Genomic DNA, 13,763 nt, shown 5'->3' with positions numbered 1-13,763 from the left:
TAGATAGTAGGTATTTCTTAGTGTATTTCCTCAAGATATTTTTCTCAAAGACATTTCCAAAATTGTGATATTTCCTTAGTGCTAAGAAACTGGCAACATTAAGGACCGGTTTTCGAGCTCGGGATTTAGCTAAGTTCTAGACTTTGAACAGCTGGAGTCAGAAAATTGGCTTTCCGAAACGGGGCGTAGCACTACCTCTGTAAACAAAGCCATGGTGCATTCTGGTGACGTCAGAACAGGTAGGGCTCCTACACCAATATAAGTTTGTTGATTTCAGCTGATCTATATCAGGTAGTGTTTTTATTGGTGTAGGAGCCCTACCTGTGCTTACGTCACCAGAATACACCATGGCTTTGTTTTTGCAGAGGTAGTGGGCGTAGTCGCAGTTTTTATGATGATCTTTATTTTCTCATTTTTATGATTGGAAACGTTTTTCCTTGACGAAATGAAACATTCCTAAATAATTCAAAATAGCTAAAACTTCACATTATTTTCTCTTTATTTCATTTTGTGTTCAATTTTCTAGTTTTTCGAAATGTAATTTAAACGTGGACTGGTTTAAATCAAATTTCGAAAAAACTAGAAAAATGAACACAAAAATTATAAAGAGAAAATAGTGTAACGTGGACTGTTTTAAATTAAATTTTGTAAAACTAGAAAATTTAACTCAAAAATTATAAAAAGAAAATAGTGTAAAGTTTCAGCTATTTTGAATAATTTATGAGTGTTTCATGTGTCAAGGAAACACGTTTCCAATAATTATAGAAATGAGCAAATTAAGATTATCTTAAAAACTCTTTCAGAAAGCCAATTTTCTGACTCCAGCTGCTTAAAGTCTAGAACTTGGCCAAATCCCAAACTCGGAAACCGACCCTAAGAAAATTGAATTTGGCTATTTTTCCAGATGGTGTTTGCTCTAAAAATGATCAATATTATTCTATTTTTGTAAATTGTATTACTAATTATTACTAGTGTTGATGCGGTGCAATAAATCAATGTAACTCAACTATCAATCAAACAACAACTTATCTTTTGGGAAAATTTTGAATGATTGTAATTGTGTTGCAGGTGCACACACGGCTGATCTACCTGAGGCACCTGATTGTCAGCCTGGCGCAGGCTCAAGAGATCGACTCCACTCTGCTAGTCTTTAGTCACGATTACTACAATGAGGAGATCAACGAAGTTGTACAAAGTATAGATTTCGCCAAAGTCATGCAGATATTCTATCCGTATTCTATTCAAACACATCCCAACACTTTTCCAGGGGAGAGTCCCGATGACTGTCCTCGTGATATCAACTATGAACAGTGAGTAGGCCTCAACTACTTATTTATTTCAAACTAGCAGGTAACCCGTGCTCCGCAAGGGTTTAATTAAAAACTTGACAAACTGAAAACTAGACCTACTGAAATCTTGTAGAATTTAAAATAGACCTATAACCATCCTCGGTAAATTAAGAATCTTCATGCAAAATTTCAAGTTAATCAGTCCAGTATTTCAGACTTGATTATGCGTCATTCGTGAATTTCCTATCCCGTAATGAAATGAAATGAAAAAATTCTTTTTCCTACAGATACCCTGAAAAGTGACCATTTGTGCACTGATTGCAGGCTGCAAAGAATCACTTTTCCGCACTAGTGCGCAAAGTGAGTACTTTGCGTACTCCAGATTTGCAGCATGACAACGCAAAATAGTTAGTAGGTTATATGGAGCACCAGTGCAGCAAAATCAAAATTAAGTTGGTAACAGTGACTGCTGTGGCTGCTATAGTGAGCAGACGTGCAACCAAGCACAACGCGCTAATTATTAAGTAGATATTATAATGGAGGACAACGACAGCACAGTGCCACCACAGCACACACCACACAGCTGCCCCCCGCCATTCAAACACACATACATTATTCAGGCAATTTTACCCATAATTACCCACTTTTCATATTCAATGGTAACTGTAGGAAAAATTTAATGTGAAATACGTGCGCAAAGTTCGTTTGCTGCACTCAACAGACCATTCCGCCCTCGCCTACGGCTCGGGCGTAAACGTTCCTTTCGATGCAGCAAACTGTCACTTTGCGCACTAGTTGCACAAATAACTATATTAGGCGGAGTTAGGACTTTGCCATCCCGTACAAGTATGTATAATCAAATTCTTTCCTTTCTTATATTATAGATAATAATGTCAATGTTCATTTCATCGATAAAATTTTCTTTCAGAATTTCCTGTTGATTTTGGTCAATTTTAAAATATCAAAATCTTTAATAATTTCTCAAATAAATGTTTGCAAAGGAAAAGTATTCAAATTAATACATTCATTGTTTTTTTTTCAAGAAATTATAGTAAAATTGTCTTCATAAGGTACAACATAGAATCTGATTTAAAAAAAATAATTACAGAATGAGCAATATGCGTCAATCTAACATCCAATCCAATGGAAAATATTGCTTTTGAATATTGTAGCTCAAATATACTCATATACTGGTATGATATACATATAGAACGTTTTGATTAGTAGATTAATCATGTTATGATCAAGTGAGAGATAACATCTAAATGTCAAACTAAAATACTTTCGTTTACACCAAAGTTATTAACAAAATGTTTATTTCTCCATCCTTATAGATCCTATTAGATTATCAGACACATCATGTGAATGATAAGTTATTTTCAATCTAATAGAATCTATAAGAACAGAAGAATAAACATTTTGTTAATAATTTTGGTGTAATCGCAGCTTCAAGGTGCGTACAGATATACGCGCCGCGAACATGAGCAATTCACTTTTAATCCGCTGACTATGTCTGTATTTTTACAGAAACGGTAAGATACAGATATAAAAATCTTGGCATCAGCTGATTAAAAGTGAATTGCTCATGTTCGCGGCGCGTGAATCTGTACGCACCTTTAGATATACCGGTACTGAGCAAAGTTCACAAATTTTAAGAAATCTCTCTGCAATTGATCAAGATTGAGGGATACAAAAACAAGAAACGAGTAGTAAAACTTGAATTGCAAGAAAATACATTGGATTCAAATTACACATTCCGGTATCTTACTAATATTACCGGTACCTTATTGATAAATTATTTCATATTATTGTTTAATTTGCAATTAGCAGTACAGCATACGTTACGTTGAATATACCTATTTATGAAATTCCGGAATACTCTCTCTCAAATTTATTTTGTTTTACGCTGTTTAGGGCAGTGCTACGTAAGTGCACCAATGCGCTACATCCAGATCTCTACGGCCATTACAGAGAAGCAAAGTTCACGCAGACCAAACACCATTGGTGGTGGAAAGCTAATAGAGTTTTCAACCAACTAGAAGTAACCAGATATCATACAGGTAACTCAAGCTCATTCAATCCATTCCAATCAATTACCCACTTATATAAGTCTGTTACCGTTAATACATTTCATACTTTTTACTAGTAGACTAAAAAGTAGTATAGACTGAAGTGGCCTTGTTCGGTCCACTCCGTGTTCCCCCACATTATATATTATGGACTTGAAAATTCCAAATTATAGTTGATGGTTTCTTGATTCATTCCGAGCTGCAATGTATTAACACATTTTTTTAAATGTATTTAAACACGACATGCAGTCTAAACAGTCCATCATGTAGTCAATTGACTGCATGTCGTGTTTAAATACATGGAAAAAGTGTTTTTTCTATGTATTCCCTTTTTCTATGTATTTAAACACGACATGCAGTCAAATTGAGTGCATGATTGACTGTTTTGACTGCATATCGTGTTTAAATACATAGAAAAAAGTGTCCAAATTATATGTAACGAATTGAGTAGATATTGAGAAAGAATGAAGAATCCTCTAATATGTATAGATACAGCTCATTTTCAATTTGTAAAAAGCGCAGATACAGAGAAATAATAAATCAAAATACCGTACAAAAATTCATATGAAAAATATCAGAAATTAGTCCGAATAGTGTGCTTAAATGCGGTTCATCCTAGAACAAGAAATATATGAAAAACCTTCGTTTTTCTGTTGGTAGTTTTTTATATTCTATATGCATTTTATGAAATTCTGTATGTATTTTCCACTTGAATGTCTGTAATCCGTCTTTGTATTTATTTATTTATTCATTTATTCATTTACTGTACAAAATACTGCAATCATAAAAAATTATGACTGTAGGTAGTACCATATACTACCATATTGTACAAAATACTACAATCATAAAATAATTATGACTGTAGGTAGTACCATAGAGAAACAATAGCATAAGTAGATATCCCATGGTATAGGGCGTTTATGTCGCAACTTTTCTGTTATCTCAAGCCGATAGTCCACGTCGTTTTTTCCCATGAAACTGTGTGACGCTTGAAGTCTCTCATATTGTGTGCCGTTCATACACTTTCATCGGGCCAAAACAGTAAAACTCGACAATAATTTTTAGTTATCGGCTTGAGTTAACAGTAAAAGTTGCGTCATAAACGACCCATACCATGGGATATCTACTTATGCTATTGTTTCTCTATGTTAGTACTAAAAAGCAGTTCATCATGGAACAATGAATAAATGAAAATTTTGTATTTTTTTTCATAGGTATGGTGCTTTTTGTAGAAGAGGACCACTATGTTGCTGAGGATTTCATTCACATTCTAAAGCTGATGGAGAAAACTTCAAAAGCAAGCTGTCCAGCGTGTAATATACTTTCTTTGGGTACTTACCTGAAAACTTACGACTACTACAGTGAGAGTAAAAAGGTAGGCTATGTGCTTTAATTCAGATAAAATGAATCAAATATAAAAAACAACATTTCTGCTCCATCATTAAAACATTTTGAATGTTACTATCTTAAAGCTGTTTGGTACACTTTTGTATTATTTAAATTGGATAATATTTTTCAATATAATTGTTAAGATCATTATAAGACTGAGAAAAAGTGGCAACTGAAATTTTTAAGTGGTCTAATAAGCGAGTTATGGGTTGTTGAAGTGCTAACTTTCCAGATTCCGTTTTCTTTCCAGATCATAAACGGTTTCAACTATATCATTTGAACTTCTCTTAAAAATTCAAAAAATGTATCTTTCCAAACTAAAACATTTTATCCCCCATATCATTCATAAATTAAAAGTAACATTTTTTTGTAAATTCGATAACTTGCTTATTTTGGAATTAATAGCGAAAAAACTCGTATTAGAACAAAGCCAATGATATACTGAATGTATTAATAAAAACTCCAATGGAAAATTCGAAACAGTTTATGATCTGGAAAGAAAATTGTGTTTAGCACTTCAACAACCCATAACTCGCTTATTAGACCACTTAAAAATTTAATTTGCCACTTTTTCTCAATTCTTATAATGATCTTAACAATTATATTGAAAAAGAACATCCAATTTAAATAAAAATAAAAAGGTGTAGCCTACCGAACAGCCTTGAGTCGATCAGCTACCGTACCTCATCATCGTCTAATTTAACACAGGGTAATTATCATGCACATTGATGTTGGATTATAATATGGGTTTAGTTGTATGTTCGGCAATCATTAATTTTCATACTTTTGGAATGCTCCTTATTAAATAGATTGGTTTTAGAAAAGGGGAATATTTAATGTGAACTTTGGTTTTAGATTGTAATGTGGGTTCAGTGTTATGTTGAGCAATATTATTTAGTTCACGTTTTTGTGTTTTTTGTTACACTTATAAGAAAATATTATGTGTTCGGGAAATGCTTCTCCACTGCTTATCATTTACCACCATTCATTTACGTGGAGTATTCTCTTACTAAACATATTGTGCTGCTCAAGAATAAAATATTGAAGTATTGAAATCTTCAGTACTACTCAGTATTTGATACATTAAGAAGTACACCTTTTCCAACTGTATTTGATAAAGTATCAGTTGCAATTGAGAATAGTGATTTGTATTTGAGAAAACGTCAGATGTAAATCAGAATAGTCAACTTTATTTGAGAAGTCATCACTTTTAGTTGAGAATAGTGAATTTTATTTGAGAAAGTATCATTTAAATTTGAGAGCATACGATTTGAAATCGAGAAGTTGTCAGTTGTAATTGGGAAATGATTTAAAAAAACCAGTGCTTCCAGTACTTATATTTTTCATAACTATACTCAATAATGATAATATATTTAATATTCCAATAAAACGTTTAGTTTTAAAATAAAAAACTATTTTCAAGCCCCAAAATACATTGTAGAATTGCTTGATCAAGAGATTCAATTGATTTATGATAAAGTTCAATTGCGCCTTGAACATAGAGAATTCGATCTTCATCAAGTGCAATATTTAACAAAATGTTTGGAGACAAAAGCCGTGTTGCCAATACATGAAATGATACTCATTAATATCATTTGTAAACAGTAGGCTACAGGGGAAATAATCTCACAAATGAAAATATTAATTTGCGCCCATGCAAAGCCTATGGTAGTAATTGGAATACTGTGTACGTAGTACAGTATCCTTCCTGCTCAAATAGAACCTGTACTGTAGGCTACAGAAGAGCCACGGCATGTCAATTTTCTCATTTTCAATTGATATCTTGTCATTTACATTTGACGATTTCTCAAATACAATTCACTATTCTCAATTACATGTGATGACTTCCCAAATACAATTGACTATTCTCATTTACATCTGACATTCTCTTAATATTACAAGTGACTATTCTCAAATACAATTGATACTTTCTCAAATTAACTTGATACTTTCTCAAATAAAATTGGAAAAGGTGTAGAAAATTTTGTAATACTGTAATGTCACCAGTCATATGAGTAAAACTCAAAAACTTGATGTAATGTGACAATGAATAAATAAATAAAAAATGAATAAATAAATAAATAAATAAATAAATAATACTCATTGAAATCTTCTATAATGAAATATTACAGTTACACTTACAAATGTCAGCATTGGCTATATAAGAATCATTGATATTATGCATAACACTTGATGACATTTCAAAGTGAATCTCACCATAGCATATTTTCTAGAATATAGGCTATCAATGGATAACTCCAATTCTTGAAATAGTCATAGCTTTTTTACCTAGTCACGCTTTTACAACTTTGCCTATCCTATAGGCTACTGTTTGGAATAAATTTACAAAAGCACAGTTAAATCCCATCAGTACTCATTGTTAAAATAAATTTTATAATTCTAATTTTAGAAATTAGAATTTTCGAACTCTGTTTGTTGCAAATATGCAGGAGTTTGCACCTCATGAAGAGAGTTTCCAATATTAGCAAATGAATTCCACTTGCGAAATAATGATAATTTTTTGATGAGATGATTCGTATTTATTTTCATAATTTATTTATTCATTTATTTATTTATTTTTCATAATCATTGTTCTCAAAACGTACGTGATAAGCTACTTAGCTTTGAGCAAAATGCTAAAAATTAATTTATTCCAAGCATCATTTACATGTAAAATTCACATAATTTTAATAACATTGCGATATAGGCCTGTAGTAAGATTCACTTGAAACGGTCAGGATTAATTATGAATAATAAATCATTGCTTTCCATAGAGATGATGCTGAAAGTTTGAAGTGAATCTCATTATATCGTATTTATACGACTTCATTATTCATAAATAATGTTAGCTGTAGTAGCCAGCCAACACCTGCTTATTATTATAACGACTAGCAATGCTATACTTGCGTCATCTGTAGTGTTTTTAGATCACTGTGCTTTTAATTGTTCGCTCAAGCTTATCTACATTCTAATCATTCAAGTCATTCCAATGAATATCAGAGAAGTCATAGGCCCGCCGCAAAGTAGACCCTCGCTAATCCACGAAAAGCAACCCACGCCGTGGGATTTTTTGTAAACCATTGCTATAGAATTATTCATAATCAATCAGCTGACAAGTGGATTGAATTTATTTCAGCAAAATTTACAATAATATTTCAACAGAGCAAATACACAACTTGAGATATGTAATACAAATAATACTCTTAATACCTTATCCTATTCCCTATCATATATATCTATATTATATTTATGATAATAATATTCCTAGTTTAATCCAGTTCAACAATGTTTTAGCATATTTTATTGTGGTATAACTTATCTTATTGCACCTATCCCAAGTGGATTCACTCTATTTAATGAAATATAAGAGCCATATGTCTTGAGCCATATGATTATTCATTCATTGCATGTATCATCATCATTACAAAGATGTCTGGAGAAGCCTAGCAATGTTTCACAAAACATCCAACGGCGTGGGTTGATTTTCGTGGATTAGCGTGGGTTTACTTTGCGGCGGGCCTTATGTGTAGACTGCATTGGCATCAAATTCTAAGAATTGGAAGATTTAATTTTTTTTCAAATAGTCAACTTGTAGTTTAGAGGAATCATTCAATACTATGAAGAATGTTGAGTAATGCAAAATTTATTGTAAGGGATGATGAAACATACCTTACAAAAAACATTCGTGTGTGTAATTCTGATCACAAAATCCAAAATCAACAAAATTTAATGAAGTCCGTGAATAATACCATAGCCACCTCTAATACAAGGCCCTGGCTCGATATTGGAACGTCGCAGTGTAGGTCTAGAATCTAATACAATGATTGGTGAAAAAGATTTTTAAAAATACCAGCTGATCTTTTCACCAATCATGTATTAGATTCTAGGCCTACACTGCGACGTTGCAATATCGTAGGCCAGGGCCTTGTATTAGAGGTGACTATGATAATACTTATTGTTTTAATATGCTAATCAGTTGAATAATTATGCGTTTTCGTTGAGTTGGCTTAACGTGGATCCGCTTTCTAGGACACCTATCTTATTTTATTTAATGGACAATCAAATCTTAGGTCTAGTGGTACATTAGATTTAATAAGTGTCCTAGAAACCGGGTCTTTATCAATTTTCATAACACTGTTTTGCTCGAGAATAAGCTTAGAAATTTGTCAATGTTGGGTTTCAATGTTGTGGCTTTCATTGTCTGTGTGTGTGATTGTGCTTTGTGTGTGTGTTGTCTGTTAACACAATGTGCTTTTGTGTGGTTGCACGCTCGCGCACGCGCACTGCAGAAGGAGGCATTGCGCGCCATGAAGCGACACCAGTCCCTCACGGCGGCCGCCATCCCCCCCTCCTGGGGCTTCCAGATTCTGCCTTCGCTCTATCAGCACTACCAAAAGGTTGTCCTAAAACTAACACACCATGCCGTATTCACAGACGTATCTCAAAGTGGTATCATATCAAGAATAGGTAGAATACTATAGTGAGATTCACGTTGTTAAGTCTGTGGAAATTAATTTAGGACGACATATTTGCCAAGTTTCCTTCTGTAGCCCCCTGTGGGTTGGGGGAGCTTTGAGTCGATCATCGTACTCAAGAATGTGTTGAAAACCAGAATTCACCCACTGTATCCATGCTTGTCGTAGGAGGCGACTAAAATGGACCTCAAGGCAACTCCAGAAGTTGCCTTGCCTTCAAACCCACGGGATCTGCCCCATCAGGGCAGTTTCGGAGGGGCAAAAAGAAAAACCCAAGAGACCAGTGATGGGTGAAAAACCCGGCACAAATGTGGGTCAAGAGGCTGAGTCGAGGGTGGCCGGGCGCCCAAGAGGCAGTTTGGCGTCCCCTCTCTCAGCGGAAGGACCTTCAAAGAAGGCCAGGAGTCGAACTCACGTAGGTCACGAGTTTGTGGGTGGAGAGGCCAAAACTCACCACTGCTCAAAGAAGGGCGGCCATTTAGGCAAAATTCTTGGGAGAGGTGAGGCTTTTGACCCTGCGAAGTTTCAGAGGGGCGAAAAGGAAAAAACCCAGTAGTGGAAAAAAGACCAGTAATGGGTAAAAAACAAGGCACAAATATTAACTCTGTTGTAGTTCTGACACTGTGTTACTTGTAAATATTTGAAAAACACTTACTTTTCTTGGAGTATTGAGGAATGCCTAATGGCTGATGAAGCTCCTCTTCAGGAGTGAAATGCATTCCTCAATACTCCAAGAAAAGTGAGTGTTTTTCAAATATTTACAAGTAACACAGTGTCAGAACTACAACAGAGTTATTATATAGTGTTTCGTCGTGGAAAGCAACATCAAGCACAAATATTGTCAATAGGCTGTGGTAGGGGTGGCCGGGCGCCCTAGAGGCAACTTGGCCGCCCCTTTCTCAGCGGAAGGACCTACAAAGAAGGCCAGGAGTGAAACTCACGTAGGTCACGAGGACTAATCAATCTGAAGAGACTGGCAAGCATCACACTGGATTGCGACAAGGATTGCAACCGGGTGATGAATGAAATGTTAGTATAGGGAAAAACTCCTGGTTCTTGTAAAGGACATAGGTATTGGTTTGCCTAACTAACATACTACTTGGGAACACAATAAGCTCCGGTTGACGTGTGGGGTTCTTCGAACCTTTGTATCTTTGAATCCGTCCCTTCAAAAACAATGAACAATAAATATGGATGTACAACAGAGTAACAATAAACAATTCCTTCTGTAGCGTCCAGCTATAGTAAATAGTTGTGATTCACGTTTTAAAGTCATTGGAAATTATAATTATATTAAATTAAATTAAAATAATTAAATTAATATAATTATATTAATTAATTAAATTATATTACAATGACATAGTTGTTTCTTTTTCTGCCTACTATAGTAGATAGTTGTGATTCAAGCAGGGTATAGAGGATTCAGTATCCCAGTACATATTTTTTTTATTAAAACTAGTCACTAGGACTAACCATTAATTTTGTTCTCTTATTTCTCATCCTAAAATATTATGTTTTATCGATAAAGTCTTCCAGTGAAGCCTACAGTTCCAATCTATAATTTCACTACTTTAAAATATTTTATTTAATATGCTTTTTCACTCCACTAGCACTACACCAACTCGAAGGGCTTTGTTTCTTGAACCTCCTTGTGAGTTCAGTATTGTCTAGTAGTTGGATGACTTCGGTGTTGTCGTGTTGATGAAGACGTGACTCATGATGGGCTGCCAATCGTCTTAATGTCCCATTGGTCACATAGGGGATGTGCAGATCTCGGTGCAAATCGCTGTTCCTTCCAGTACATCTGATATAATATTTATTGTTGATTCTTGCCAATAATGATCAATTCTATCTCAAAAATTAATACAGTATTCTATTCACAAAACAAAATTCTATAATAAATTCTAATAATTGAGATTAAATATTATTTTTTCTTTCTTTTGCTGAGGGTGATGCCCACATGAGCTCCAGGCTTGTGCGTGGTTGATAATGAGAGATAAATTGACCTACAGTTTCAGGTGGGTTCCGAACCACCGGGTTCGATTTTACAACTCATGAATCATATTCAGAGGATTCGGCTCAAGCGGTCACCCATATTCTAACAGGCGCATGTTTCTCAACTTATCTGAGCGTTAGCTTATCTGCGCGACCCCTGAGTCAAACCGCTCCCCTTATGGTACCGTCAAACCGGCTAACTTGGAACAGTAGTCTAACTTGGGATAGACTAACCCCTTCCCTCCAATTCCAACTTACCAGCTTTCTGTGCAAATCATTCCGAGTTCTGGCATTGTGGATTTGTTGGGAACACATCATTGAAAATATTTAACAATGTTTTGAACATTTGATTAACAGATAAGATACTTTTTTAACAGTCATAACAATCTACTATTTCCAACCTAGAAATTGAGCCTTTAATAACTTCTATTGTGAACACTCAATTATTACACACAATTATTTAAATATTTTACAGTTAAAGTATTTTTATTATGAATATGAAACATATTATTCAAAATCTAATGTCACAAGTTAGCGTTCAACCACTCAATTGTCTAATTACAGGCAAATAATATTGGTGTCCCAAGTTACCCATCCTCTGCGGGTAACTTGGGACACCATATTTTTTTCAGAACAGGTTGGAATAATAATGAAATTGAATGTATTTATTTGAATTATTATTAGAGACCCAAGTTTTGAGCACTATTGAAATAATAATGGAACGGAATTTCAAGCCAAGTTGAAAACTGTCCCAAGTTAGCCGGTTTGACCATAGTTCATTGCATTTTTCATAGCCTACAAACGAATTGGCAACGATGCGAAGTTGGAAAAGTATAGAGATAGGTACGTCCTTCCTCTAATTATCTAATGAGGACAAGGGATCGAATCAAATAATCTTTATTCACAAAATAAGTAAATACAGCACCAGAGAAATAATATACATAGTGAATATTCCCCAAAAAGACAACAGTCTGGGTGTGGGGAATGAGTTCCGTGACCTGCTAAAAGTAAATATAGGGATAGTAAACTGATTTTAATCAGATTCTGACTTTAGAACGTGAATCCCAGTATGGGCTCTACTTCTATAGCCTACGCATGTTTCATCTCAAATCGATATTTATAACAATTTCAAGTCATCAATATAATAAGCAATAAGTTAAGGAACCTTCATCAATACGGAATAATTTTTCAAGACACTTTTTCGTCTAGTCATTGGCCTTTCACTATCACACTTACCAATTGTCAGCCAAAATTTATCCTCACAACATCCAGAATGTCCTCCGATTGTCTAACAGCTGATTCTCAGCCAATGGGAGGACATTCTAGGTGTCGCGATGGTAAAAATGTCGACCAACAATTGGTTAGTGTGAAAACGGCCATCCTCAACTGAAAATTTCCTTATTAAGCTTGCTTACAGGATACGTCTTGGCTGCAATCGTCTGTGAATACGGCCATGAAATCTTGAAAACATAATCTGTAACTAATAATGTTCAATTTCAGTCCTACACCTTGTTCATTCTGCTAACGCCTGTATAGATGAATGTAGAGGAACAATTTACATTGATAGCATGTCACTACCTCCGTAAACAAAGCCGTAGTGCATTCGTGTGACGTTGCACAGGTAGGGCTTCTACACCAATAAAAATTGGTTGATTTCAGCTGATCTATAAGGAGCCCTACGTGTGCTGACGTCACACGAATGCATTACGGCTTTGTTTACGGAGGTAGTGAGCCTTTACGGTCTGATGTGTGTATTCGACTAGGAGGCCCGCTATTCATACAGAACTGCACCATCGTATACAGAATAAAATTCACACTATGAACAGAGATATTGTGGAATTTCTCCATATTAAAGTGAAATGAAAACTATATTGTCAGTTCCACATAATTTATTTGAGCCAAACTTGGACTTCAATTTTCTCAGTCTTACCAAAAAGACCACTGAAGATGATGCCTTAGTGCATTGAAACATAAGTTCGGCTAAAATAAATTATGTGGAACTGACAATATCGTTTTCATTTCACCTTAGTATACAAAATATTTTCAGAAACTGGTGATTTCGTTCCATAAAGGCGAGACTTCCATAATTCAAATATTGTATTCTCAACACATCAAGTAATCTTGTAATCTCAACACATGATGTGTTGCAGGATGATTAGGCTATACAAGATTTGAATTATTGTAAGAACATAATTATTATGTAGGCCTATTCAGGACGATCCTGTGTGTAGGCCTTCAGCTATTATTGGAAGGTAGACGTTTTTTGAAGGATTAGAGAGGGACCTCCTGTTAATCTACAAGTAGACCCTAAATGGTGTAGAGTCAAATTTGTTAACAAAATGAACAAGCTTTGAAACTGGAAAATACTGCAAAAAAGTTATAAGATATACATTTGTGTTGAAAAAGTTTGAATTGATGTATTATGTATCTAAAATTAGATATAAAATTATTTATGTTGGGGGTATGTAGGGTAACATACATAAATTTCTCTTTTAAATTCAAAGTTCACTGTGATTCTACTTTGTGATGTTCATGCAATCATTCTC

General features: G+C 34.6%; 1 protein-coding gene across 4 annotated transcripts in view; it reads left to right on the top strand.

Annotated features, from left to right (window-relative positions):
* LOC111055281 (alpha-1,6-mannosyl-glycoprotein 2-beta-N-acetylglucosaminyltransferase) overlaps nt 1-13,763 on the top strand; it is a 299,287-nt gene that overhangs the window by 275,440 nt on the left and 10,084 nt on the right. For 3 of the 4 annotated variants that reach the window (XR_005571119.1, XM_039426386.1, XM_039426385.1), the window contains 4 exons: nt 1,069-1,310; nt 3,204-3,349; nt 4,573-4,733; nt 9,037-9,144. Coding sequence is in view for 3 of the 4 variants with exons in the window: in XM_039426386.1 (XP_039282320.1) it covers nt 1,069-1,310; nt 3,204-3,349; nt 4,573-4,733; nt 9,037-9,144 (657 nt within the window). In the remaining variant the exon portion in view is untranslated. The remainder of the gene's footprint in view (nt 1-1,068; nt 1,311-3,203; nt 3,350-4,572; nt 4,734-9,036; nt 9,145-13,763) is intronic. The other variant, XM_039426387.1, reaches the window with a different exon arrangement.

The sequence above is a fragment of the Nilaparvata lugens genome, chromosome 4 (genome assembly GCF_014356525.2).
Source record: "Nilaparvata lugens isolate BPH chromosome 4, ASM1435652v1, whole genome shotgun sequence".
NCBI classification, from domain to species: Eukaryota; Metazoa; Arthropoda; class Insecta; order Hemiptera; family Delphacidae; genus Nilaparvata; species Nilaparvata lugens.
This window is presented reverse-complemented; position numbering and strand designations above follow the sequence as displayed.